Source organism: Amblyomma mixtum, chromosome 4 (genome assembly GCF_055824585.1).
Source record: "Amblyomma mixtum isolate Tamu chromosome 4, ASM5582458v1, whole genome shotgun sequence".
Lineage (NCBI taxonomy): Eukaryota > Metazoa > Arthropoda > Arachnida > Ixodida > Ixodidae > Amblyomma > Amblyomma mixtum.
The window spans coordinates 158,995,809-159,022,230 of record NC_143015.1 but is presented as its reverse complement, the minus strand read 5'-3'; the positions used below and the strand labels follow the sequence as shown (position 1 = coordinate 159,022,230).

General features: G+C 45.4%; 1 protein-coding gene across 2 annotated transcripts; it reads right to left on the bottom strand.

Annotated features, from left to right (window-relative positions):
- Positions 1-779: 779 nt before the first annotated feature.
- On the bottom strand, positions 780-26,063 carry LOC149348983 (uncharacterized). 2 transcript variants are annotated; one of them, XM_089541075.1, is made up of 4 exons: positions 26,024-26,063; positions 18,710-18,976; positions 16,576-16,689; positions 780-9,738 (listed from the first exon to the last, which is right to left on the bottom strand). In XM_089541075.1, exons 1-4 carry the CDS (start codon positions 26,046-26,048, stop codon positions 9,602-9,604), a joined length of 543 nt encoding a protein of 180 aa, XP_089397201.1. In that variant the 5' UTR covers positions 26,049-26,063; the 3' UTR covers positions 780-9,601. The 2 variants fall into 2 exon arrangements, with proteins under 2 accessions (XP_089397201.1, XP_089397200.1); XM_089541074.1 differs by lacking the exon at positions 26,024-26,063 and adding an exon at positions 20,880-21,046.
- Positions 26,064-26,422: the final 359 nt, after the last annotated feature.

Below are 26,422 nucleotides of genomic sequence, written 5' to 3'. Positions count from 1 at the left end.
ATTTATGTCTTTTTTCTGGATCTCTTGTGGCACCTGCGTCTTCAAAACACAAAATGATTCCACGGTCCATTGGGTATTCATTTCATAAATCCAGGCTTTTAATATTGCAGTTTCATACTATTCTGACGGTTTGCAAGATATTTTGCATATGTGTATAAAAATTTTCCTCAGTGTCCCTTAAAGAATGTTGTTCTCAATGTTTTTAGACTCAGGGAGCTCCAGTAGCGTTAAAAAGGTTACTCGGTGTCCGTTAAAGCATGTTCTCAATGTTTTTAAAATTTGGGAACCCAAGTAGCTTTCAAAAGGTGCCAAAGAACACCATGTGTCCAGGATTCTCTCACTTCCTGCCTAACATGCACACAAAATGAGACCGTGTAGTGATTGGATGTATAGCACAGAAATACGCTGAAAATGCAGTATAGGCAGTCCCAAGATAAGCTGGACAAAGAATGGTAGGCATTGAGGCAAATATGGGTTTACATACTCCGAGAACTCAAAAGTACACCAAGGGACCCGAGGGCTTCATGGAATCCAGTCTTGAAAACCCCTGCCCTAGAGGAATGCAATCATTCAGCTGTCACAACAAAAGACGTGTGCATTTACACTCCTTCAACAGCAAATACATCCAAGACAAAATTTAAACAGTTCGGTGGCCCAAGGCATCCCCTTGCAAAATACGCAGTGTTCCCAAATTAAGAGCGCATGAATATCAATATCTCTCCTAAAATGTATCAAAACAGGAATAGCTTGTACTGTCAAATAGTCTAAGGCACACAGAATCTTGCACAAAAGCATTTTTATTTGGACATGGCAAAACACAATGATAGTGACCAGAACAAAGAAGACTGACTGGATAAAACTAAGTTTTGGTTTGAAGACAAGGCCAAAAGTTACGGGGCAGAAAAACCATTTGTTGCTTGCGCTCAGGCAGAGTGTTTGGGCAGAACCAGCAACTTCTACAGCCACAGAAAATCCTTACTTGGCACTAATATTGCAAATGCTATTTTGTCTGGTTATTTTTGGCTGTAAATATGAGAAGTCCACTTCGCATATAAAATACTAATTCTGCGCATCCGTCAGGTTCGTTATTAGTGGGCTCAACTGTACTTGAAGCAAAGCTTTACCCATGTTTTCAGCAAGCCATGGCTTCTCACCCTAGTTCCCAGCTACTAAAATGCCTCCTCTATACACCCTGAAATTTTCCATTCTGCACAGATTTTCTACGAGAATGTTTTTCTTTGACAAGCGAACCTTGCCTTCACCGAATTGTCAGTGCTGTAAGAAATTCCAATGTAATCAAACAATGTTGTAAGAGCAGCATACCAAGAATCATTGGAATCTGAATTACTAAGAAGGTTGTTTCTCGGTACATATTTGCAACAACACTAGTCTCCATCAGACACATTTCAAGCAGGCAAGCTGATTGGTCTATAGTTTGGGGGGGGGGGGGGACGCCGTAATGAAGTGCTCCAGAAATTTCGACCACCTGGGGTTCTTTAACATGTACTGATATCACACAGTACACGGGCCTCTAGAATTTCGCCTCTACCAAATGTGACTGCCACTGCCGGGGTCGAACCCACGTCTTTCATGTCAGCAGCTGAGTGCCGTAAACACTGAGCCAGCGCTGATTTATCACTGGTTCACGACTAGTTAGGCTGAGAAAACAGGTCACCAAACATCAGTACCTCAAAGCTGTTCCCCACGCCTGACACCAGACACAGTATCTTCTTTTCAACCTTACTGCAGTTAATTTTATGCAAGAGTCTCCTGTGGCAATGAAATAGGTTCGTGTTGTTCTGCTATATATGCATTGCCCCTTTAACCAATGGTCACTGACCAGCATTCAAGAGCTGGAGTAATTGACACAAACTTACACTGCACACAACTCCCTTTCACTCCATAAAAGCCTCTCTGCAACAGCATTATATTTGCACCAGTGGTCAGGTATGGCATGGTATATGGAACATGACGACCCAAGCCTGCACGTGGGCTACGAGAGACGCCATAGTGACAGGCTGCAATCAATACCAACCACCTGGAGTTCTTCTTTAATGCGTGGCTTGGTTTATGGGGTTTAACGTCCTAGAGTCAGCCAGGCTCCGAGGGCAGCCGTAGTGAAGGGCTACGGCAATAGCAATATGGCTGTGTGCTGTGCAACATTGGTGATGTTCTTTGATGCACACCAACATTGACAGCTCTGTGCCTGTGCAACACTGGTGTTGCTCTCTCATGTACACCGACATTGCACAGCACACAGCCATTTCTGCACTCTGCCCCCTCTGAAATGTGGGAGCCACAGTCAGGATTTGAATCCCCTAGCCCTGTGTTTAAAAGCAGGACACCTTAGCTACTGCACCAGATGCGATAGTAATCTGCGGCAATCAGTGCTGAACGCCACGGGCTCATGGCCACTTGATGAGGCTATAACCCCACACCATCTGCTACTTTATATATCGGCATCTTTTTTGGGGCCACATCTGGGGAAGAGACAACACGAGTTATTCTACAGTCATATAACATGCCTGCAACGCTGAATTTTTTACATATTAAAGACTGCAAGAAAGTAGCCCCAAGCAAAATTTGACAATGTGCAGCAAAATTACTGAGACCAATTCGTTCACCTTTATTGGGGTTCTTTAGCAGGTTCTCAGTACCACCTGCACCAAGTCATCATCATCAGCCCGATGATGAGACAGGGCCCTGGCCTGTCTCTCGGCTGCCGATCGTTAGTCTCATTCAGAACGGATAATGTTTCATTTCTCTTGAAACTCATCCGATGCATTTCAAGCTCTAGGTCCCTCAGTTTCCTCACACGAGCACGCCGTTTATCTCAAGCTGCTTCCGTTTCTCTGCCTCTTCGCGCCAACGGCGCTCTTGTCACTCTCGTTCTGCGTCTTCACGCTCACAGCGTTCTTTGATCTCATCCCAGGCCTCGTTGGCTTCCTCAACCATTACTTCCTCTGCCCGCATGATCTCAAAAATCGCATGCTTTCGTATTGCAGGGCCCAAATCAATGCCCAACTATTCACAAGTTTCGATGAGTTCACTTTAAGGTTCTCCATTGCACACAATAGAGTCATGTGCAGTAGGAGCTCGCAGCTTGTTTCAACGAGTGGACCTGAAGTAGGAGAGGCGTGCATGCGTACTGTGGCCATGTGAAAAAGGCGGAATCATCGATAGCTTAAAGGGACACTGAGGAGAAATTGAAGTTGGCTTGCATCGACAGAATGCCAGCTCCTGATTACAAAAACGCCACTCATACTGACAACAAAGCTCTTGTAACATAGAAAAGAGCAAGAACCAGAATACAGGTATCGCCGCCACAGGCCAAACTCGCAAGTACAAGCGTGGTGACGTCATAGGACAAAACAGTGTTGCTAGAACCAATGGTTCTAGCAACCCTAGGACCCAAGAAGCCACGAATCACTGAGGCGCAGCCAATGCATGCGCAAATCTCCTTGACGTCGCCAGATGGCGCCACGTGCCCGGCAGCTACGCGCGCTCCTGAAGCATCGGGACCAATCAGCGCCTGCTCACTGGCGTTAGGGGGGCTCCCGGTATTCCGCTAGCGGTAACAAGGTACACGGTATGCTAAAGGTGTCTATTTGCGAGAACTTCGTTGACGACTTCGAGAACGAGATCCATCGTAACGCTGGCAAAACGCCAGTGCGAACGTAAGCGAAGCGACTGTAGTGACGGCCTCAATAGCCGATAGATGCCTTCAACGTGCGGCCGGCGGTAGCTTTCGTTTCGGCTGCTGCTAGGCAGCGCTGGCCGCTAGAAATCACGGAGTCTGCGTTACGTCATGTTTCACATCACTTAGTCGTGTGTCGTCATAGGAGAATCCCAAGTTTGAATCAGAGCAGTGGGAAAAACTTTTTCAACTTCGAATTCAAATTTATTAGAAATAAATGCATCTTTCGCTGCCAGCCAAGTGGCAACAAAGCAATGACATGCTGAACTATCGAATTTTGCTATAAAAAAAATATTAATAGTGCTCTCCTCAGTGTCCCTTTAAAGTGGGAACAGTGTTCGTCCAAGGTGTTTGGTGGAATCAATGGGCTAACCGACCAATACCGTGTAAGGTGCGTGCTAAAGAACCCCAGGTGGCCGAAATTATCTAGAGCCCTTCACTGCGGCGTCCTTCATAGCCTGAGTCGCTCTGGGGCATTTACGTTGTTAAACCAAACCAACAGCGTGTAAGATAACAGAATAGATTCCAAGAGAAAGAGAACACAGTTTGGATGGCACAAACTTGGGTAGGAAGGCAAGATATGGAAGCTCGTCGAGACACGATGGCGACAGCTGCTGGGGGAAAGGGACACTAAATGAAAGCAACTGGGATAGGCCTTTGTCCTGCAGGAGGCCTAAAGTGACTGATGATGCTGATTATGAGCAGAGCTAACATTGAGTGCTTTAACCCTTTCAGGCGCCATATTTTGTTTCGACTGAAATCAATTATTTTTTTCACCTAAGTAGTATATTCAGGCCTCAAGAAAGGGAATTTGTTAGTTTCCGAGCGTGAAAGACCAGCAGGTCAGTTCTTACAACGATGTGGAGAATTCCGTACAAAGTGTCAGATTCGTTAGAAATAGTACCATTGAAATGGTCTCGTGTGTCAGGTAAAGACCCCAGGGATCGTGGAATCACTTAGTGCTTCGAAGATGCACATTACGCTCGAAACTGAGCAAAAATCATCGATGATTTCACTCACAGCAAAATCTGTGTGCACAAAAATGGCGGAGAAAGTGCAACCTAGCTCACTTTTATGTGAAATATTACTTACTGCGTTCGCTACACGGTAACAAAAACAACTTATTTTCAACAAGAAGGGCGCTCAATTTGACTGAAATAATGAAATCACTGTTAAGTGCTCCATTTTCTCAGAAAAAGCTCTAAGTTTGCCGCTTGCGCAATTGTGTACAAAGCGCCTGAAAGAGTTAACACCAAGAGAGCAGAACAAAGAGCCACGATCTGGGTGTTCCAACCTCACAGTTAACTAGCTAATGACTTGTAATAACTACAGCCAACAGCATAAGCCATTTTCATTCAACTTTGTTATCCTCGACGACAAATTGAAGTTGGCCTGTATCGACAGAATGCCGCGTTCTGATGGAAAAGACGTTACTTTCACTGAAAACTGAGCTTTATGACCTAGAAAAGAACAAAAAATTAAATACGTGTATCATCACTGCCAGCTATATTCAGTTTATTATTTGGATCTCTGAGGCCCTGCTATATTGCCATTCACTTGCTAACACTGATCACGGAGTCCTTTTCAGTCTTGATGTCATGTGTTAGAATCAAGTGGCGAGAATAAATTTCATTTCTAAATTCAATTTCCTTAACAATAAATGTGTCTTTTGGTGACAAGCAAGCATTGAAACAGCCACAATGAGCCAACAATACATTTTTACTTAGAAAAAAATTGTGGTCGATGTCTCTTTGATAAAAGTTTCCCTGCAATCCTGACAAGGCCACACTCAATTTCAACTCCTCGAAGTTTATTGTAAGCTTTACACTTAACATAATCCTCAGGGCAGCCACTGAGGTAATGCATCACTCAACATAACTTAGATAAAACATAAAATGAGGATACACATCCCTGACGACTCAGTGGGGCTAGAACACAATAAAATGGGCCACATGCTGCTGTTGCAAGATTAACATGCATTTGCCACAAGTAAAAAAAATTAAGACCCAAGAAAGTTCCAATCCTGAAGCAAACACGACCTTTGGATTTAGACCTGCTAGTTTCACTGAAAAAAATCCTGACAAGGCCACACTCAATTTTAACTCCTCGAAGTTTATTGTAAGCTTTACACTTAACATAATCCTCAGGGCAGCCACTGAGGTAATGCATCACTCAACATAACTTAGATAAAACATAAAATGAGGATACACATCCCTGACGACTCAGTGGGGCTAGAACACAATAAAATGGGCCACATGCTGCTGTTGCAAGATTAACATGCATTTGCCACAAGTAAAAAAAATTAAGACCCAAGAAAGTTCCAATCCTGAAGCGAACACGACCTTTGGATTTAGACCTGCTAGTTTCACTGAAAAAAATCCTGACAAGGCCACACTCAATTTTAACTCCTCGAAGTTTATTGAAAGCTTTACACTTAACATAATCCTCAGGGCAGCCACTGCTGTAATGTATCACTCAACATAACTTAGATAAAACATAAAATGAGGATACACATCCCTGACGACTCAGTGGGGCTAGAACACAATAAAATGGGCCACATGCTGCTGTTGCAAGATTAACATGCATTTGCCACAAGTAAAAAAAATTAAGACCCAAGAAAGTTCCAATCCTGAAGCAAACACGACCTTTGGATTTAGACCTGCTAGTTTCACTGAAAAAAATCCTGACAAGGCCACACTCAATTTTAACTCCTCGAAGTTTATTGTAAGCTTTACACTTAACATAATCCTAAGGGCAGCCACTGCGGTAATGCATCACTCAACATAACTTAGATAAAACATAAAATGAGGATACACATCCCTGACGACTCAGTGGGGCTAGAACACAATAAAATGGGCCACATGCTGCTGGTGCAAGATTAACATGCATTTGCCACAAGTCAAAAAAATTAAGACCCAAGAAAGTTCCAATCCTGAAGCGAACACGACCTTTGGATTTAGACCTGCTAGTTGCCACTGCAACTCACTCCACAACTGCGGCACAAGCACAGAAAAAAATCCTGACAAGGCCACACTCAATTTTAACTCCTCGAAGTTTATTGAAAGCTTTACACTTAACATAATCCTCAGGGCAGCCACTGCTGTAATGTATCACTCAACATAACTTAGATAAAACATAAAATGAGGATACACATCCCTGACGACTCAGTGGGGCTAGAACACAATAAAATGGGCCACATGCTGCTGTTGCAAGATTAACGTGCATTTGCCACAAGTAAAAAAAATTAAGACCCAAGAAAGTTCCAATCCTGAAGCGAACACGACCTTTGGATTTAGACCTGCTAGTTTCACTGAAAAAAATCCTGACAAGGCCACACTCAATTTTAACTCCTCGAAGTTTATTGACAGCTTTACACTTAACATAATCCTCAGGGCAGCCACTGCTGTAATGTATCACTCAACATAACTTAGATAAAACATAAAATGAGGATACACATCCCTGACGACTCAGTGGGGCTAGAACACAATAAAATGGGCCACATGCTGCTGTTGCAAGATTAACATGCATTTGCCACAAGTAAAAAAAATTAAGACCCAAGAAAGTTCCAATCCTGAAGCAAACACGACCTTTGGATTTAGACCTGCTAGTTTCACTGAAAAAAATCCTGACAAGGCCACACTCAATTTTAACTCCTCGAAGTTTATTGTAAGCTTTACACTTAACATAATCCTAAGGGCAGCCACTGCGGTAATGCATCACTCAACATAACTTAGATAAAACATAAAATGAGGATACACATCCCTGACGACTCAGTGGGGCTAGAACACAATAAAATGGGCCACATGCTGCTGGTGCAAGATTAACATGCATTTGCCACAAGTCAAAAAAATTAAGACCCAAGAAAGTTCCAATCCTGAAGCGAACACGACCTTTGGATTTAGACCTGCTAGTTGCCACTGCAACTCACTCCACAACTGCAGCACAAGCACTGAAAAAAATCCTGACAAGGCCACACTCAATTTTAACTCCTCGAAGTTTATTGAAAGCTTTACACTTAACATAATCCTCAGGGCAGCCACTGCTGTAATGTATCACTCAACATAACTTAGATAAAACATAAAATGAGGATACACATCCCTGACGACTCAGTGGGGCTAGAACACAATAAAATGGGCCACATGCTGCTGTTGCAAGATTAACATGCATTTGCCACAAGTCAAAAAAATTAAGACCCAAGAAAGTTCCAATCCTGAAGCGAACACGACCTTTGGATTTAGACCTGCTAGTTGCCACTGCAACTCACTCCACAACTGCAGCACAAGCACTGAAAAAAATCCTGACAAGGCCACACTCAATTTCAACTCCTCGAAGTTTATTGTAAGCTTTACACTTAACATAATCCTCAGGGCAGCCACTGAGGTAATGCATCACTCAACATAACTTAGATAAAACATAAAATGAGGATACACATCCCTGACGACTCAGTGGGGCTAGAACACAATAAAATGGGCCACATGCTGCTGTTGCAAGATTAACATGCATTTGCCACAAGTAAAAAAAATTAAGACCCAAGAAAGTTCCAATCCTGAAGCAAACACGACCTTTGGATTTAGACCTGCTAGTTTCACTGAAAAAAATCCTGACAAGGCCACACTCAATTTTAACTCCTCGAAGTTTATTGTAAGCTTTACACTTAACATAATCCTCAGGGCAGCCACTGAGGTAATGCATCACTCAACATAACTTAGATAAAACATAAAATGAGGATACACATCCCTGACGACTCAGTGGGGCTAGAACACAATAAAATGGGCCACATGCTGCTGTTGCAAGATTAACATGCATTTGCCACAAGTAAAAAAAATTAAGACCCAAGAAAGTTCCAATCCTGAAGCGAACACGACCTTTGGATTTAGACCTGCTAGTTTCACTGAAAAAAATCCTGACAAGGCCACACTCAATTTTAACTCCTCGAAGTTTATTGAAAGCTTTACACTTAACATAATCCTCAGGGCAGCCACTGCTGTAATGTATCACTCAACATAACTTAGATAAAACATAAAATGAGGATACACATCCCTGACGACTCAGTGGGGCTAGAACACAATAAAATGGGCCACATGCTGCTGTTGCAAGATTAACATGCATTTGCCACAAGTAAAAAAAATTAAGACCCAAGAAAGTTCCAATCCTGAAGCAAACACGACCTTTGGATTTAGACCTGCTAGTTTCACTGAAAAAAATCCTGACAAGGCCACACTCAATTTTAACTCCTCGAAGTTTATTGTAAGCTTTACACTTAACATAATCCTAAGGGCAGCCACTGCGGTAATGCATCACTCAACATAACTTAGATAAAACATAAAATGAGGATACACATCCCTGACGACTCAGTGGGGCTAGAACACAATAAAATGGGCCACATGCTGCTGGTGCAAGATTAACATGCATTTGCCACAAGTCAAAAAAATTAAGACCCAAGAAAGTTCCAATCCTGAAGCGAACACGACCTTTGGATTTAGACCTGCTAGTTGCCACTGCAACTCACTCCACAACTGCGGCACAAGCACAGAAAAAAATCCTGACAAGGCCACACTCAATTTTAACTCCTCGAAGTTTATTGAAAGCTTTACACTTAACATAATCCTCAGGGCAGCCACTGCTGTAATGTATCACTCAACATAACTTAGATAAAACATAAAATGAGGATACACATCCCTGACGACTCAGTGGGGCTAGAACACAATAAAATGGGCCACATGCTGCTGTTGCAAGATTAACGTGCATTTGCCACAAGTAAAAAAAATTAAGACCCAAGAAAGTTCCAATCCTGAAGCGAACACGACCTTTGGATTTAGACCTGCTAGTTGCCACTGCAACTCACACCACAACTGTGGTACAATCACAGAAAAAAAGAGGCCTAAGATGTCCAGTCACAGCACATCACGTGTCAGAGTCGTCAGCATCGTCAAACTGCCCTTCGACAGCGTGAAACGACGGAGTCCTCCACTGTACTGACGTGGCGTGGATGTCTGCAGGAAGAAAGACGTTCTTTCCGAACAGGTATGGATGCTTGGGCACTGTAAAAACAAGAGGCGAACGTTGAGGTGAGGTGATGGACTCTTGTGGCAACATGAAGAAAAAAACCCTTTGCTCTGCGAAACATAGCAAAAACAATTTTTCTTCGTAATTTGCATAAATACTAACAATATGGGGCTGCAATTTACTTCAAGAGAGCAGCAGTTCGTGAGAGGTTTATTGGAAAGCACTAGTGCCCCACACACAAGAAACCCTGCGGCACTCAAGCAAATGATGGCCTATTAAAGGGGCCCAGAAACACAATCTTAGTTAACTGTTTTGCCTGTTGATTGCATACAGTGAGTTATAATGGTGCTATTAGCGTCAGTAATACCGCGTACATTCCATTTCTTAATATTTTAATGTCCTCCCAAAAACAACTTCATGGCTCTGATGGTGTCGCCACACAGTGGCGGGTTTTTAGCAGCGGATATGACATCACCTGGCGCGAGCTTGATGATCGGACAAACAGTAAATATACTGCAAATTGTGTGAATAAATAGAGACACATTTTGTCACCTGTCTGCGTTTTATATTATATCAACAAAAACAACTTGTTTGTCTTAGATAAGAGCCTGCAAAGCAAGTAAAATAAAAATACACCACCAGGGGCGCTCTGGCACGGAAACGACGCTACCATTCTCAGCAAGAACAAGTTACAGAGAGCAGGCAACCATGGAGTACAAACTTCCGCGACGTGCTCTGGCTGGCTGTTTTGATTGGTTGCGCCAGGTGCCGTCATTAGGAGAGCAAAATAGGAGTGGGAAGCCCCGCCAAAATCGAGTCAAGGGCAAAGTTTTGTTTGCTTGTATTTTGAAATTTCTTCACTGAATAACTCCCGTTCCTGAGCATCGATTCCTGTAATTCTTTTTAGGTCAGCATCTGTGTGACATAAAGAACCCACTTGAAGTATAGCCGGTATCCCCCCAAGAAGTGTTTCGCAGCCCCTTTAATGGTGCCTCTGAAGTGGTTTCAAAAACTTGAGGGGACACTTAAAGGGACTATGCAATAAATTAATTGAGGTTACGTAAAGCAGACGAGAGATAGGCATTTCATCACTCGTCACCCTAGCAGGTTGTGATGACACCACAAGGTCACATGACCAAGTCGGCCCACCTGCCACTCAAGCGTGCACTGAAGAGGAATCTGATCTCGTCTTTTTGCCGCGGGAACTCGATCCGGACTTTCCGAGCATTCTTAGAAACTTCGATTTATTGCCCTGTGCGTCCGATTTCTCTAATTAAATCGGATTAACGTCCGGGTCCCGCCGTTTCTTTTTTTATTCCCCGCATACGGTGGGAGGAGTTGACCAACGCATGGAGTGCCTTTCAGGCAGTCGCGTAATGACATTGCTTTCACTTTTATTTTGTTTCTTTTAGGTTTCCGCGAATAAATAGGCTTAGTCAGAGACTACATAGCTGCAAATTAGGTCCACGGAAATAAATATACGTGTGGACTCCTTGCTCTTTGCATTGGTAGATGAATCATCGACACACAAACTAGAGCTGTGCACGGGCTCGGGCCGGCCCGAAAGCCCGTACCTGGCCCGGCCCGCGGGCCGTGCTCGGGCCTTGTGACAGTCTATTCACCCGGGCCCGGGCCGGGCTCGGGCCACGGTATATTTGTCTCGGACGGGCCGGCCGGGCTTCGCGAGCGAGTACTTGGCCACAGAGTCGACCCCTTGCTCAGAGTTTGAGCTATCACAGTTTTGGAGAAGCAAGGCAGCGACGTACCCCAAGCTTTCTCTTCTTGCCAAGAAAGTGTTAGCCATTCCGGCTACCAGTTCAAGCAGCGAGAGAAATTTCAGCGCTGCCGCGGGTTCATTATGCAGGAGCGCCGCACTTGCCTCAAGCCGTCATCAATGGACGATTTGTTGTTTTTACATAATAACTTGGAGTGATAACTGTCTACATGCGCCGTGTTTGCATATACTCACTAATTTTCATCTAGACCATGAGAGCCGAGCATTTTAAAAACATTGAAATAAACTGATTTCCCTTAAATTATCTCTTTCTGTTTCATCGTCACTTCAATTTCAGTTTTGCAGGTCGGGCCGGGCCCGGGCCGGGCCTTAACTCGGGCCGGGCCCGGGCGGGCTTAGGTTTCTTCAGTGTCGGGACGGGCCGGGCCTCCGTCAGTAGTGTAGGGCTCGGGCCGGGCGCGGGCTGAAATTTGCGGCCCGTGCACAGCTCTAACAGAAACTACGGGCCATGTACATACAATGTGTCTCTATAGAGGAATATATTCCGTCTCTCAGAGAGGAGGTACTTACCCTCGACCGCAGCAGCTACAAACAAAATGCGCGATTAACGCCGGCATTCACTCCCCGCACCCAGCATTGTGTAAGTGTACGACACATGGCGTCAGACAGTGCAGCGTAACCGGCACAACGAGATGAAATTCCTGAAACCACTGGAGCCACTGCGTTTGACAGCAGACGCAGGAACTGGCAGCTCTTAAAGCGGACGTTTGAGCCTTCTTTGACATCGCCGGAGCCAACCGCCAAACAAAGACCCGAGTCTGCAAAAGCTGCTCTGCTTTCAAACGTCGCAGGTGAGAAAGGCCTCCAAGTCTACAATACAAGAGCAACCTTGACTACGCGGCGGAGGTGAAAAAGTTTGAAGAATACTGCAGCCTCCCAACGTAACGACCTGCACGAACGCAATTTATTCATGAAGAGAGTCCAGGGTTCTGGCGAGCCTTCCGAGCGTTTTCTGCGTGATTGAAGGTGCATGCAACTTCAGCATGTTGACAAATTCAATGATTCCAGACAGTTTCTGGCACTAACAACAGCAAAGTAGGAGAAAGTTGCTCGTGGATAGCAAACTAACCGTGCTGAAAGCAGCGCAAACCTGTAAGGCCAGTGCTGAGATTTCGGTAAAACACCAATAAGTATGAACACCAGCAGCAAGCAGTAGACTCTGTAGGAAAGAAAAACTCCGTCTCGGGTAGAGAACCATAGAAGCAATACAAGTGAGGAAAATGCGGGCAAACGCACACGCCACGGAGCTGCCTGTAGTTTAAAAGTACATGCAGAAAGTGCCAAGCAAAGAACCGTGTCACAATTTGCTGCCAAGCGAATAACCAGATCGATGAGCAGTAAGAATCCAAAGAAGAGTCTCATGTACTCAATGTATCAGTCAGCAGCATCAGAAGTAAACAAGAATGAATTGTCGAGGCACGGATAAAAAGTATGCTTGTGAAGTTAAAAGTAGACACGGAAGCCCAAGCCACCCTTTAGTCATTCAGTCCCTAGATGTATTCTAAGCCACCAATAAGGCTGAGCAGTGGTGTGCTTTCGCGATCGTATAAACATGATCAAACACCTGGGTATCCTGAGAACGGAAGTGGAGGTGTATAACCAGGACAGCACTGTGAAGTTTTTCAAAGTACGCAAAGGAAGTCAAGCAATCTTCGGCCTGCAAGCATGTGAAGAGTTGGGACTTCTACCTAGGCAAATCTACAACACATCGCTGAACACGTCAGATAAAGAGATGCATGAACTTCGACACTTGTTCAGTGGTACAGGTTGCATTTGACGGCACTACTGCACAGTCCTGCTTGAAGAAGCCACACTTGTTGTCCTGCAAGAACAACTTCAGGAAGAATTGGAATGGATAGAACGGGCTAGGATCATCACCAAGGTCACAGAAGTGACAGGTTAGGCGATTCCTCTAATGACTGTTTCCAAAAAAGAAATGTCAAGATCAAAGTGTACACGGACCACAGGAGGACAAATGAATGCATGGAACGAAAACACTGAAATGCCAAGACGCGAACATATAAAGCGTGTTGTTGTGTTGTGTTGGGTTTAATGGCACATAGGCAACTAAGGCCATCATGCGCCAAGAACATAAAGCTCATAATATAAAGCTCAAACAGCAAGTGCAACAGTGTTCACTAGACCTGATGCAAACTCAGGGTTCCGTCAAATTTTACTCCATGAAGAAACATCAAGGATTTGTATGTTTGCCAGACTGTTCGGTCGATACCGCTTTCTAAGACTTCCCAATGGTACTTTGTCAATATCCGAAGTGTTTCGGAAAACTGAACGAAGTTTTCGAACTGGTTTGGTTTAGGTTTGGTTTATGGGGTTTAACGTCCCAAAGCGACTAAGGCTATGAGAGACGCCGTAGTGGAGGGCTCCGGAAATTTCGACCACCTGGGGTTCTTTAACGTGCACTGACATCGCACAGTACACGGGCCTCGAATTTCTCCTCCAAAGAAATTCAGCCGCCGCGGCCGGGATCGAACCCGCGTCTTTCGGGCCAGCAGCCGAGCACCATAGCCACTGAGCCACCGCGGCGGCTAGAAGTTTTCGAACTGATTCCCGCCGTAACAGTGTATGTTGATGATATACTAGTTTTTAGGACACCTTCCGACAGGCACAAGACAAATGCCTAAGGTCAATGCTACAAGCAGCCAACCTCTAAGCCAAGCCAAGCCAACCTCTAAGCCAAGTCAAAAAGATTAAGAAACAATGTGACAGCTGAAGGGCTGCTCTAGTCATTGGAAAGCAAACTATCTAAAGCTACAGGCTTTCTTCTAAAGGGCTACAAGGTTATAGTAGCAGCTAGCCTGTGACAGGAAATGCTAGAAAGTATCCACTGTGGACACATGGGCATCAATATGAAAAAACACGGAGCACGGCGACTAATTTTTCTGGCCAAGAAGGAATGCCAAAATTGAAGAGTTTGCGAATAAGTGTAGCGTATGCATGCAGTAAGCATACGGCCGACCACAAAAGCCATTGAAAATGCGCCCTGTGCCTGAAAGACTCCGATACCGAGTTGGCATTGACATTTTTCGCTATGTTGGAAAATCAAACTCGTGTTCCTATGATGCATTGTCCAATTTCCCCGAAATAGAACTGCTCAAAGACTTGTCAGCAAGAAGCATCATGGAATCAACAAGCTTAGTCTTTGCATGGTACGGCATACCAATGGACATACGCACCGGTATCGGCCCACAATTCACAAGTAATGACCTCGTTCCATTTGCAAAGAAACAATGATTTCAGGCACACCACATCAAATCTACGATGCTCTCCATCGAATGACCTGACTGAAAAGTGTGCAAATTGTAAAGTAAATACTGAAAAAAAAACGCAGAACAAGATTTCTGGTAGCGACCTCTTGTTAACACGACCACACCTCTACAGTGTGGCCGAACATCTGCGGAGATCCCCTAGGGCCGCGGGCTCCGCACAACTTTGCGACAATTGCACCGGGGTCCAGAACACAAAGTCTGCAAGCATTGCCAAACAGACAGACCCAAGAGTTGTTCAGGTCAGGAAGAGAGCGTGGACAATGATGAGCTCAAGTCGTGCGGCAATCCCCGTCTCCCAGGTCCAAACACATGCTGAAGGGTGCTGTGACACAACGAGCGACACCTGTGCTGACTAGGGAACCATCTGAGAAACAACTGACGGACATCAAGGACGACAACGTCCCAGGCACTTCGCCCTTACTACACTACATTACACACTTCTCTCATTGAATTTAACCACGCTGTCTGCCCGTCGCCACACTGAATCATTAAAATTCTTACATTGTATCGTCAATTCCTCATTAAGGCTCTCAGCTAACCACTACATTAACTTTGCACCATTATCATCTACAAGAAGTCATCACAAGCTTAATTTGATACCGTATTTTGCCCATGCTAATTTGTTCAAATTCAGTTTTTTTCCCCGTTCAATAGAAACCTGGAATTCTCTACCTGGGTCCATTTGTTCTTGTCCATTTCAGAACTTTGTAGCTGCCGTTGAAGACGCGTGATAGCTGTGTACTCTTACCCTGTCGTTAACAGTTCCTTTCTTGTTTGATATTTCGTTTGTGATTTTAACTTTTTGTAGTGCTCACTTTGTACATTTTGCTGCATTTTGTTACCTTGCATTTTGTGTTCTTCCCACTCCTGCCATAGCGCATATAATTGCGCTGCAGTATGTATAAATAAATAAATAAACAAATAAACAAATAAAATCTGCCACAGCCACGTACCACAAGCTCACAGTTTGATCCCCGCAACACCTCACTGACACCAAACCTAAGGAAGTCAGTGAGGACCACCTCAATGACTCCAGTACAACAAAGACTTTATGCAAGTGGCTTGACTACCGAACAAGAGTGCACAGAAGTGCGCACCATTCAACTCTCATCTTCTTTCCTCTTCCTTTCTTACTCAAATGAAGCAGGATGTATTATTAGATGAATCATCAGCCCGAAAACCAGGGGCGATGTGCATGCAATATGTCTCCATAGAGAAAGACACTGCGTCTCTCTGGGAGAGGAGATACTTACCCTCGCCCGTAGCAGCTATAAATAAAGCACGCAATAAACATGGGCATTCATTCTAATGGAGACTACGCTGTGTCAGGTTTTAGCATCCGAAGTGGGCAATACATAATTTATCTTCGCTGATGAACCAATTAGGCAAAATTTAAAATTCCTCTGAGTGTTGGTTTCAAGAAAAATTATAGGCGTAACAAACGCGGGTTAATGACATCCTAGTTGAAATCAAGAAAAAGAAATGGGCTTGGGCAGGGCATGTAATGCGAAGGCAAGATAACCGCTGGTCCTTAAGGGTAACGGAGTGGATTCCAAGAGAAGGCAAGCATAGCAGGGGGCGGCAGAAAGTTAGGTGGGCAGATGAGATTAAGAAGTTTGCGGGAACACGCTGGCCGTGACTGGCAAAGGATAGAGTTAATTGGGGAGACATGGGAGAGGCCTTTGCCCTGCAGTGGGCGTAGTCAGGCTGGTGATGATGATTTGTGGACTTTTTTTTAAAGCCTTGGGTCAAGTTATGCGAAGCACACTGTGAATACAAACGCCACTTACTAATGTAGCATGGCTTGACAATTTCAGTCTCCCAGTCTTCAGACTCGGCATCGTCGTCCTTGGTGTCTACTGTTCTGCCACTCGCATAGGCTGCTTCAATTTCCTGATCCCAATCTGAAAAAAAACAAAAAAACAAAGGCACCAAGCACTGCTGGCTAAGTACGCCATCGCATGCAAGAACTCGTTATCTCTTCACAGTGATATAGCTAATGATCACTGTTGTTCAAGGGTTCTCAAACCTCGTTCCATGGACCCTTGGGTTTCTTAATCTTTTTTCTTCTTTTGTGTGATAGAGAAATCCATACAAGCCCCAACTGCCATTTCCTTTACCCACCTCATTTTGCAACTAATCATACTGTAATTCCTTACCACCAATTCGTTACCGCAAAAGGCATATGCAGTTATTTAAACATAGTGCACGGCTTCTTCCAGTGTAACTTTAGTGTGTTTTTGGTTGCACCAGCCAAATTACAGACAGCATTGATTCAACGCATAGAGTTTCTCAAATTACCTAGAGAGAAAAGGGGCACTACAGTTTATGACAGCTTCTTCAAGAGTGCGTCATCCTTCACAGCGATACTCAGAAGCATGCACTTGGTGTCTGGCTTCACTACTGCTTGGCTGAAAACATGGCTTCGGCTTTAAAAATACAATAGCTCTGCAATGCGCTCGACAATGCTCATATCAAATTACTTTCATGTGAGCAACTCTCTATAGTTCGAGCTCTAAGGGTACCAAAAATTTGTTCAAACTGCGCCGATTACAAGTAACAGGTGTGCTTTTAATGTCCACAGGGTCGCCAAACCAAACAATCAGTTTGAACAAAACCGGTCGTTCAAATTAAGCTAGTCTGAATTAAGCAAGAGTTGACTGTGGCACATTTTTGACTACTTTAACAAATTTACAGCTAGTAAGCATTTCGTTTTAGGCATGCACGGAAATTAGTAAACTTGAGAAAAGCCATATCTTTACAACAGGATCCACATCTGCATAATTTCTAGTCAATCCACATACGGCAGTGCCTCTTTTCCATCCAAACAGTTTTGAGAAACTCTGATACAGAAGATCATTTTCAGCCAAGATAGAGTAAGTACACACACATTCCCACTGCAAAATCAAGATGCATAAAATGCCCCAGACAAGCATTGCTCCAAGACATACACGCGTCAAGAGACAGCCAATCTTGCAAGAAGGTTGCAAACCAACTCTGAACACATTCGGGCATGGTGGCATGTCTTAGGTTCAAACTAGGGGTGTGCAAATATTCGAAATTTTCGAATATATCTCGAATATTATATTTTTAGTATTCGTATTTGATTCGAAATCCAAGTATTCGTGTTCTTTCGAATATTCGACCCGACGCGAATAATCATTGTGAGCACCGGCATCCATTTCGGTCCGCAAGCCCTATCGACTGAGACATAACAACGTGACGGCGCCCACAGCATAACACCATGGCCCAAAGCAATGCGCATGGATGAAGGAAAATTTTTCCTTCGAATTTTTCCTTCCTTCCTCCTAGGGCCATGCCGTAGCTGAGTGCGCTGGTGAGCTTTTTTGTGGCTATACCTGCGAAGCTGCTATAGTCAGAGCTGTGCACGAAGTACCTCGCAATACGTGCCAGGTCAGTGCCAAGTGAGAGGGCATTCTCTGTGGCTGGAGGAGTCATTTCAGCTAGAGGGGAACTACTTCTGCCTGACCATGTGGAGCAGCTGGTTTTCCTTCACGACAACCTTTTATGGTCATCCCAGCAACGCGCTTTTGTGCTGATGGCTAGCTAGCCTTAATCAATGCTGTGAATTAGCCACCCTCTCTGATATTTCCACTCTTCTAAGAATAATATACTAGACTTTGATACTTTTTGTGCAGCCACACACACCTTTTGTGTTCATTTAATCACTGATAGTTGAACTGTGATGTTCTTGGGTGCTCAAATAAATGTTTTGTAATGGTTAGATGCGTCTATCCTTGATTATTCGATTCGATATTCGGAATCAAGTATTCGTATTCGATTCGTATTCGAAAAATTTGATATTCGCGCACCCCTAGTTAAACACAACCAATAAGCAGTGTGAACGTAGAGAGCTTCCACTTAAAGCAGCTCCAGTCGTTCGACCACTCCCGCAATTAGCACCTTCTTCTTCGTCAAATGGCTCAGCTTCCATCCATCCACAGCCGTCCATTTCACCGTTCTGCTCAATTTCAACCCCACTTGCTTCAGCACCATCGGCTTCGTCGGTGTCAGCATCAACAGCATCAGTGCCAGCAGCCGGCGTCGCACATCCAATCACAGGGCCATCATTAGGACTGCACTCGTTGCCTGTAGTCGTGCCCTGGACTTGTACACATTTATCAGTACTCGGAGAATGGCCATCTGGTGTCTTTATCCTCACGTGATTCTCTGAAAAATTAATGCAAGACGAAAGAGCCTTGTCAGCAAAGTTTCCTCTCGAACTAACAGTGGTTGGTCTCAGCAACAACAGAACAAGAAAATCTCCACCTCAGAAACCTAGCAAACTAAACATGGCCAATGCCGCACCAAATAGCAACAAGCATCAGCCCCACAGTTATCTTTGTCAGGGCCAAACGTATTAGCTCATTAAATGCTACGCATACACGACAAAAAGCATTGATGGCACCTTGAGGCACATCTGTTCAGGGACACTGGATGTAGCTTAAAACAGCCTCAAATAGAGACTGCATTTTATTCTAAAAGCATGCCCTAATATGAACCCTCATTTCACAGACCTAAAGAATTCCATGCAACTCAATACCTTCAAAAGAAGACAAGAACAACTCATTTGCCACCACTGCTTTTGAACTAGGTGCTGGATGTCCATACAATTCACCCAGTGATGTTGACGCCGAAAAGTCACTGTTGGTGTCTGCCTCACATAAATTTACAGATACATCATGAGCACATTTACATGGTGCATTAGTAAACGAATAGTCCTGCTCATTAGCATTTTTCAATTCCTCTCAGTACGTTTCAAAGTTAATAATGATGCAGATTAACTGTTTTCTTCACACGATGCCGCACTACAACCAACAAAAACACTAAACTATTATGAGCCCACACAAATGTCGAGGCAGTAAGCCTGAGTAAACTACTCATGCTGAAAAAAGTGGCACAGAACACGAGAAGTACAGGTAAAGCACGTTACGAATGCTGTCGCACTTTTCATGCAAGACAATGAGTGTGGGATACCGAAGTTATTCAGTAATCAATGGCAGAAAAAATGAGCATGAAATACCTAAATATTATCTCCAGTAAAAATCTCGCACCATGCAGCAAAATATGGTGAGGCTGCCCTAACCTCTGCACCAAATAATGAATATCACTGACTCTGCACAGTTAAGCAAAAATTGTGCACGCTGTACCTAGATGCAAATACATTTGTTTAAACACCAAAGGTTGGCAGCTGCTTCATAATTAAATGCATTTATTATTAGTGGCGTTACGCGAACAGCCTCACCAAAGAAGCAGAGGATGGTCGCATGTATACTGAGCTTTCCAGCTCCCTGCGACAATTTAAGCCCACCCAGCTCTGAACAAAATGCAGGCACGTATTCAACGGTCAAGCATGCAACTCGACAACACGAAAAGCGCCCGTCCCCCCAAAAAAGGTTGCAAGGTTTTGGGTCTGCAGAGTTGCGATGGGCACAGACGCAGTAATGATCTGAAGCACAGCTATCGAAAACAAATAACAGCAGAGACGCATGTCAACAATATGCCTGCCACTATACAGTGTTCTGCAACTTTATCGTAATCGTCTTGGAAAATTTTCCCACCGGACGAGGCGGGAAAATTTCCCAAGATGGCTACGATAAAGTTGCAGAACACTGTATAGACAGCGCGAAAGATATGACAGGCCGCAAAATGATCGCTGTGTGACTGAAGTCAGTAAGGGCAAATTCCAAGTAGCAAACACACAGCAGTTGCACCAAGCGGTTGCAGTTAATGTCGAAAAAACGTGCCCTAATCACTGTCGATACGAGATTTCACGAACATTAAGCCGACGCAGCACAACGGAGAACCAAGCGAGGCGCGGTGAACGCACAACATTTCAAAACTCCACCACGACCACTGCCCAGCGTAAACGCTCATACTGGCTCTAGCAACCCAAGTAAAACAAGGCGACAGATAAGGAGCAGATGGGATTAGCTCTAGTCTCATCCGCTTCTTCCCTGCCTCATTTGCGCTGCTACAGCGTGCTCAACTTTGGTCGGCGTGCACGTTGGGGACTAGCACGATGGTTCCTTGCGCGCCGGTGTCGCGACAAGACGGCTGTAAACAAACTAACCAGAGCTTAGCGTTTCCGCGCTTTCGCTGTTTTCGTCAGTCATATCACCAAAAGAGGCCGTCATCCGTAGTCAAACCTTCTACTTGAGCACGATGCGTTAAGGCGACGCGACCGACAGCATTCAACCAGCGATCAGCTTAGTTCAGCTGTACATGGCTGTACACCCAAAGAAGTGTGGCGGGGTTGCTTCTACTATATGTCGACAGATGGCGCAACGAGCAAAAGGCGCGAAATTCGTTCACTTCGTCGAACTCGCGGTAGTCCGGGTGATCTAGTACAGCTCCTTCTCTCGAGCGGTGGGAGACCGTGCTGGCTAGCTCTGACCCCAGAACGCAAGTTTTGGCGATGGAGTGGGCTGACAAAGTCGTCGAGGGATATGTACTCTCGACCACTTAACGCGACCTCTTGCCAAGCTCTTCCCGGCGAATAAAATGTTTTACAATCAATCAAGTCGCAAGGAAACATGGCCAACTTGCCCATGCTGTCCTGGAGTATAGTGAACTAGAATATATATACCTGGAAGGAAACATGGTTGAGGTTGGACTTTTCGCTTTAAATCGAAAAAGAAAAAACGACAAAAGTAGGCCGAATTCAATTTTCAAAATTCGTTTTTAACCGAAAAAGGTCAGTAAATCTTTGAGCCGATCCGCAGCTATAGCAGGATACAACTGAAAAAAACAGCAGTTGCTAACACTGGGCCGCGGTCCGCGGCGTCTTGTTTGTGATGCGTAAGGCATTATTACACATGGATTACTACGTGGTATTCTCCTATGGGCAATTTCCTCGCTGGCGTCCCAGAACCCTCCTCGCAGCGCCGCCCCTCCTCCTCCTCTTTTTTTCTTTCACGGCTGTTGCGCTCTTCGGTCCTCCGCGCACCGCCGTCGCGAATCTGCGCGTCTTCTGGACCACGCGGTCTGTGTTCTTTAATATTTTTCATGTTTTATAGTTTAATTTCTTTATTATTTTGTTTCTTTTCATATTTGCATTTTTTTCTTTGCTTTATTTCACTCACGAAACCCGCGCGTTCACTAGATCTGCCTTTATTCTTGCTCAAACCGTGTTCGTGGCGGCGACTACCATTGAACTGCCAAACGCCCTGGTTCGATTCCCAGTCTCAATAAAGTTTTTTTGTTTTCTTCGCCGGAACTCGAACACACTTGCTAGCATTCCCTGCTCACGGCAGTATGAGGCATTAACGGCTTTCTCCTTAATAAAGCGATTCTGCTCGTATTTTCTTTCACAGCTGTTCTGCTCCTGGCGAGCTTCTAGGGCGTCCGGCTCGCGATTTTCGCGTTGCCCTTCGAGCCATTTGTGTGGCCGGCACGTTCCTCGCGCAAAGAAGGCGACTGCGCACGTACTTAAAATGGCGTTAAAGGGCGATTCACACGACGGTCCGTTCGCCCGCGGCCCGCGCACTACCTGGTCTCCTTCCGTGATGTTCTCTCGTATTACCGAGACAAACGAATGGAATACGCGCCCCCCGCTCCGTCCCTCACCATAGCGCAGGCTGCACATTGGCGACAACTACAAACCCGGACTGCTCAATACCCAATACTGCTGCATGCCCGATACCCAGACCAATTCTCGTCATCATGTTAACTTTTGCGGCAAACCAGGCGCCCCTACGATTTACATCATTGGCAATAAACGTTTCCACCACCACCTACGTGTTCATGCGTCAGCGTATTGAGAGGCGCGCTGACCAGGCCGCGGTCCAGAAGACGCGCAGATTCGCGGCGGCGGCGGTGCGCGGAGGCAGATTCACCGAAGAGCGCAACAGCCGTGAAAGAAAAAAAGAGGAGAAGGGAGAAAAACAGGAGGAGGAGGGGCGGCGCTGCGAGGAGGGTTCTGGGACGCCAGCGAGGAAATTGCCCTCCTATGACCGCTAAATAATTTATAATCGAATTTCTTTCTCGTGCTGTTTCGGTATCGTTTTCAACAGCCGACTAATGACTGTGACGTCGAAGTGTGGTTATAGCTGACGTGAGGTATGAAAAACTGCAATATAATCGCTGCTTCTACACTCGTTGGCATTCCGGCTCTTGAGGGAAACTGTCTTCAGCACTGTGGTGGATCAAAATGGTAAAGTAGCGATTATATTGACGTTTTTTCATGCCCCACGTGACATACATGTCCGGCCGGGCTTGTGTACGCAGGACGTGATGCTTCGCTTGCAACATGACATTAGAAATTCGAGATCCAAAGACGCGAAGGTGATTTTAGGCTTAGATCTAACCAAAGCCTTCGACAATGTTAAGCACGCGGCCGTCCTTGCGGGGCTTCAGGACATTATAACAACACTTTGACGTCAGAGCCACCGGTTGGCTGTTAAAACCGAAACAGCATGACAGAAAAATTCGATCATAAATTATTTATAGGTCATAGGCGAATACGAGGTAGTGATTCATGCGTAGTATTGTCTTCCACGTCATTGTAGAGAAGAAAACTTGCCACCCAATTAGGTGTGTGAGAAGTGATAGTTACTGCGCCTTTCACCTGCCCACCATGGCAGGTGGATTAAATTATTAATTGGTCAAGTCACCTCTAGAAAATGAATTAAGGCGAATTAGTGGGGATAAATGACAATATTAGGTGGTCGAATTAGTATAATCCCATTTGATAGCCCATTGGAAAGTACTTTAAAATTCTAGATGGTGACCCATGCATATCATGTAAGTAGGAGTTGGACATCTCGGTTGAAAACACAAAGAAAACGATGAAAGAAAATTACAAATTGGCTTTTTGAGGATATGAAATGGCGTAGTAAGTTTCGCACATCTCAATCTCTGCCAGCACTGCGCCGCAAGGGAAGGGAGGAATTGAGGTGGGAGTGGAAGAAGAAAGGGAGAAAGAGGTGCCGTAGTGGAGGCCTCCGAAATAATTTCGATCACCTGGCGATCTTAGCGTGCACTGACATTGCACAGTACACGGCCTCTAACATTTCGCCTGCATCGAAATTCGACCGCCGCGGCCGGGATCGAACTCGCGTCTTTACCACTGAGCCACAGCGGCAGATAGGTTTGGTTGGTTTATTGGGGTTTAATGTCCCAAAGCGACTGAGGCTATGAAGCCGCCGCGGTGGCTCAGTGGCTATGGTGCTCAGCTGCTGTCCCGAAAGACGCGGGTTCGATCCCGGCCGTGGCGGTTGAATTTCTTTGGAGGAGAAATTCGAGGCCCGTGTACTGTGCGATGTCAGTGCACGTTAAAGAACCCCAGGTGGTCGAAATTTCCGGAGCCCTCCACTACGGCGTCTCTCATAGCCTTAGTCGCTTTGGGACGTTAAACCCCATAAACCAACCAAACCAGACTGAGGCTATGAGAGACGCCGTAGTGAAGGGCTCCGGAAATTTCGACGCCTGGGGTTCTTTAATGTGCACTGACATTGCACAGCACACGGGCCTCTAGAATTTCGCCTTCAAGAAATTCAGCCGCCGCGGCCGGGATCGAACCCGCGTCTTTCGGGTCAGCAGCCGAGCGCCGTAACCACTGAGCCACCGCGGCGGGGCAGCGGCAGATAGCCGCACAGTTGGAGTACACAGTTAAAACACGAATAGCCATACGCTAACAAAAGTGCAATATTCGAAATGAAGAAATACTTGAAGAATCATTTGTTAATTATGTATTACGCTCAAGGGTACAGCGGTAACACTTTTAATGACAAACTGCTAGCAATTGAAGGATGCAAGCGATTCCATTGCCTAATTTCTGATGGGAAAAATGAGTTTAAAGCAGTCAGTATGGAAATGGTACTCGTAGTTGTACTCAGTCACAGCTGAAAATATAGGGAAGCCATGAGGTTGGAAACCATGCCGGATAAACAACATCGTAGTACGGTTTGAGGCAGGCACATAGCGAGGAATTTTTCTCGGGAGGGGGTCGGAGTAGTTGCTTGCATCGAGGGGAGGGGTCTCTGGTGTGCACTTACTCTGGTATACAAGGCATTCAAACTTCACCACGTTACGTTCTGGCATCGTTCATTACCTGGCGCATCATCTTCGAGGTCATTAGTGTTTCGGCATTTCAGGCGCTATTGCTCGTATATCCAACACCACCTATGCTGGTTCAGCTGGTCATAACATTCAGCTCCCAAGCAGCACAAGTAATCGGCCCAGTAATGGATGGTTTCAGTGCGGCCCTTTGTTGGTCCAGCATTAGCCAATATTGGGCCGACCTGCAAGCTGCTGGGGCTGGTTTTGGCTCAGCCGCGGTCTCCCGAAAACGCAACAACGTTGACAACGCCTCGCACCCCAAAGGCCTAGCAGCACATGTAATCGGCCAAATATTGGTTTGGTTTGGTTTAACTTATTGTTGTTTAACGTCCCAAAGCGACTCAGGCTACGATGGACGCGTTGTGAAGGGCTCCGGAAATTTCGACCAACTGGGGTTCTTTGGAAATGGATGGTTTCACTATGGTCCTTTGTGTGGCCGACATTTGCCAATACATTTCCAATATTGGGCCAATTAGCTGAGCTGCTGGGACAAAAGTCTCTTATCGCGCAAGGAATACAACACCGTCGTGCTGAGTGCGCTTCTAGGCTTCGTGTGCGTCTCTGGCTTATGTGACTTTGAAAAGGTGTTCTCATTTTCCTGTACCACGCTGACTAATCCTCTTATCTGAGTTTTTCAGGTCCATCCAGCGCCAACCCCCCCGTCGCAGCCCCTTCAAAGCCTTTGTTCATTACACACCCTCGGGATATAAGTTTTTCCACTATTGCAGCTTAACGAATCAAGATTCACCTCCCTCCCCTTCCTGACACGCATCCCCTCTCACACCACTTTCCTTCCCCACCCCCGGGGCCTTCCTCCTCGGAGCGAAGGCCCTATTTAATCCCTGCCAATGATGAACGCTTTGCCCAGACGAAGACAAGTTCCCTTGTCGAAACGTTGGCTCAAGCAACCTGAGGTTTTCCCCTCCCTTGTTCATTTTGTGAAAGCGTACTAACGGAAGACATGCTGATTGATCGTCAGGATTCTGACTTGACGAATCTGTGGGTTAAAACCAATGTAGGGATCGATTCCGCTGACAAAACTCGATGCCGATGTCATGTGAGCCGACTGCTTAGCATATGGATGTTGCAAGAGAGAGAGAGAGAGAGATACCTTCAGCAACACAAATTCCACTGCCACCAAACTGAAATTCTTACCTGTGCGCGTTTCCGTTCGCTTCATGTTGAGCAGTGTAAGGTCGTTGGTTGGTTGGCTGGCCCAACGTTGGGCTGGCCTCAAGTAAAGATGGCGCGGTGACGCAGAGAAGCAGCACAGTGGCACTTCCTCCTCTTCTGCAGGTGTTCCGCAATTCGGAAAAGTATGGGTATCTTTACAGCCATCGGGAGATTTTTTTTCTCGGTTATATCAAGAACTCATTAATTTCTTTTCTTTTCAACTTATCGTTCCCAACAAAACATGGCTACGGCTTAGCTCAACTAACTGTGGTTATGCGAGCGAAAGGCACGCTTGCATAACCAGCGTGAAGTCACGCTGCGGCCTATTGCTGCAGTGCCGCGTGCTTGCCACAACGTTGTCAATCGTTTAAAGAGTATTCA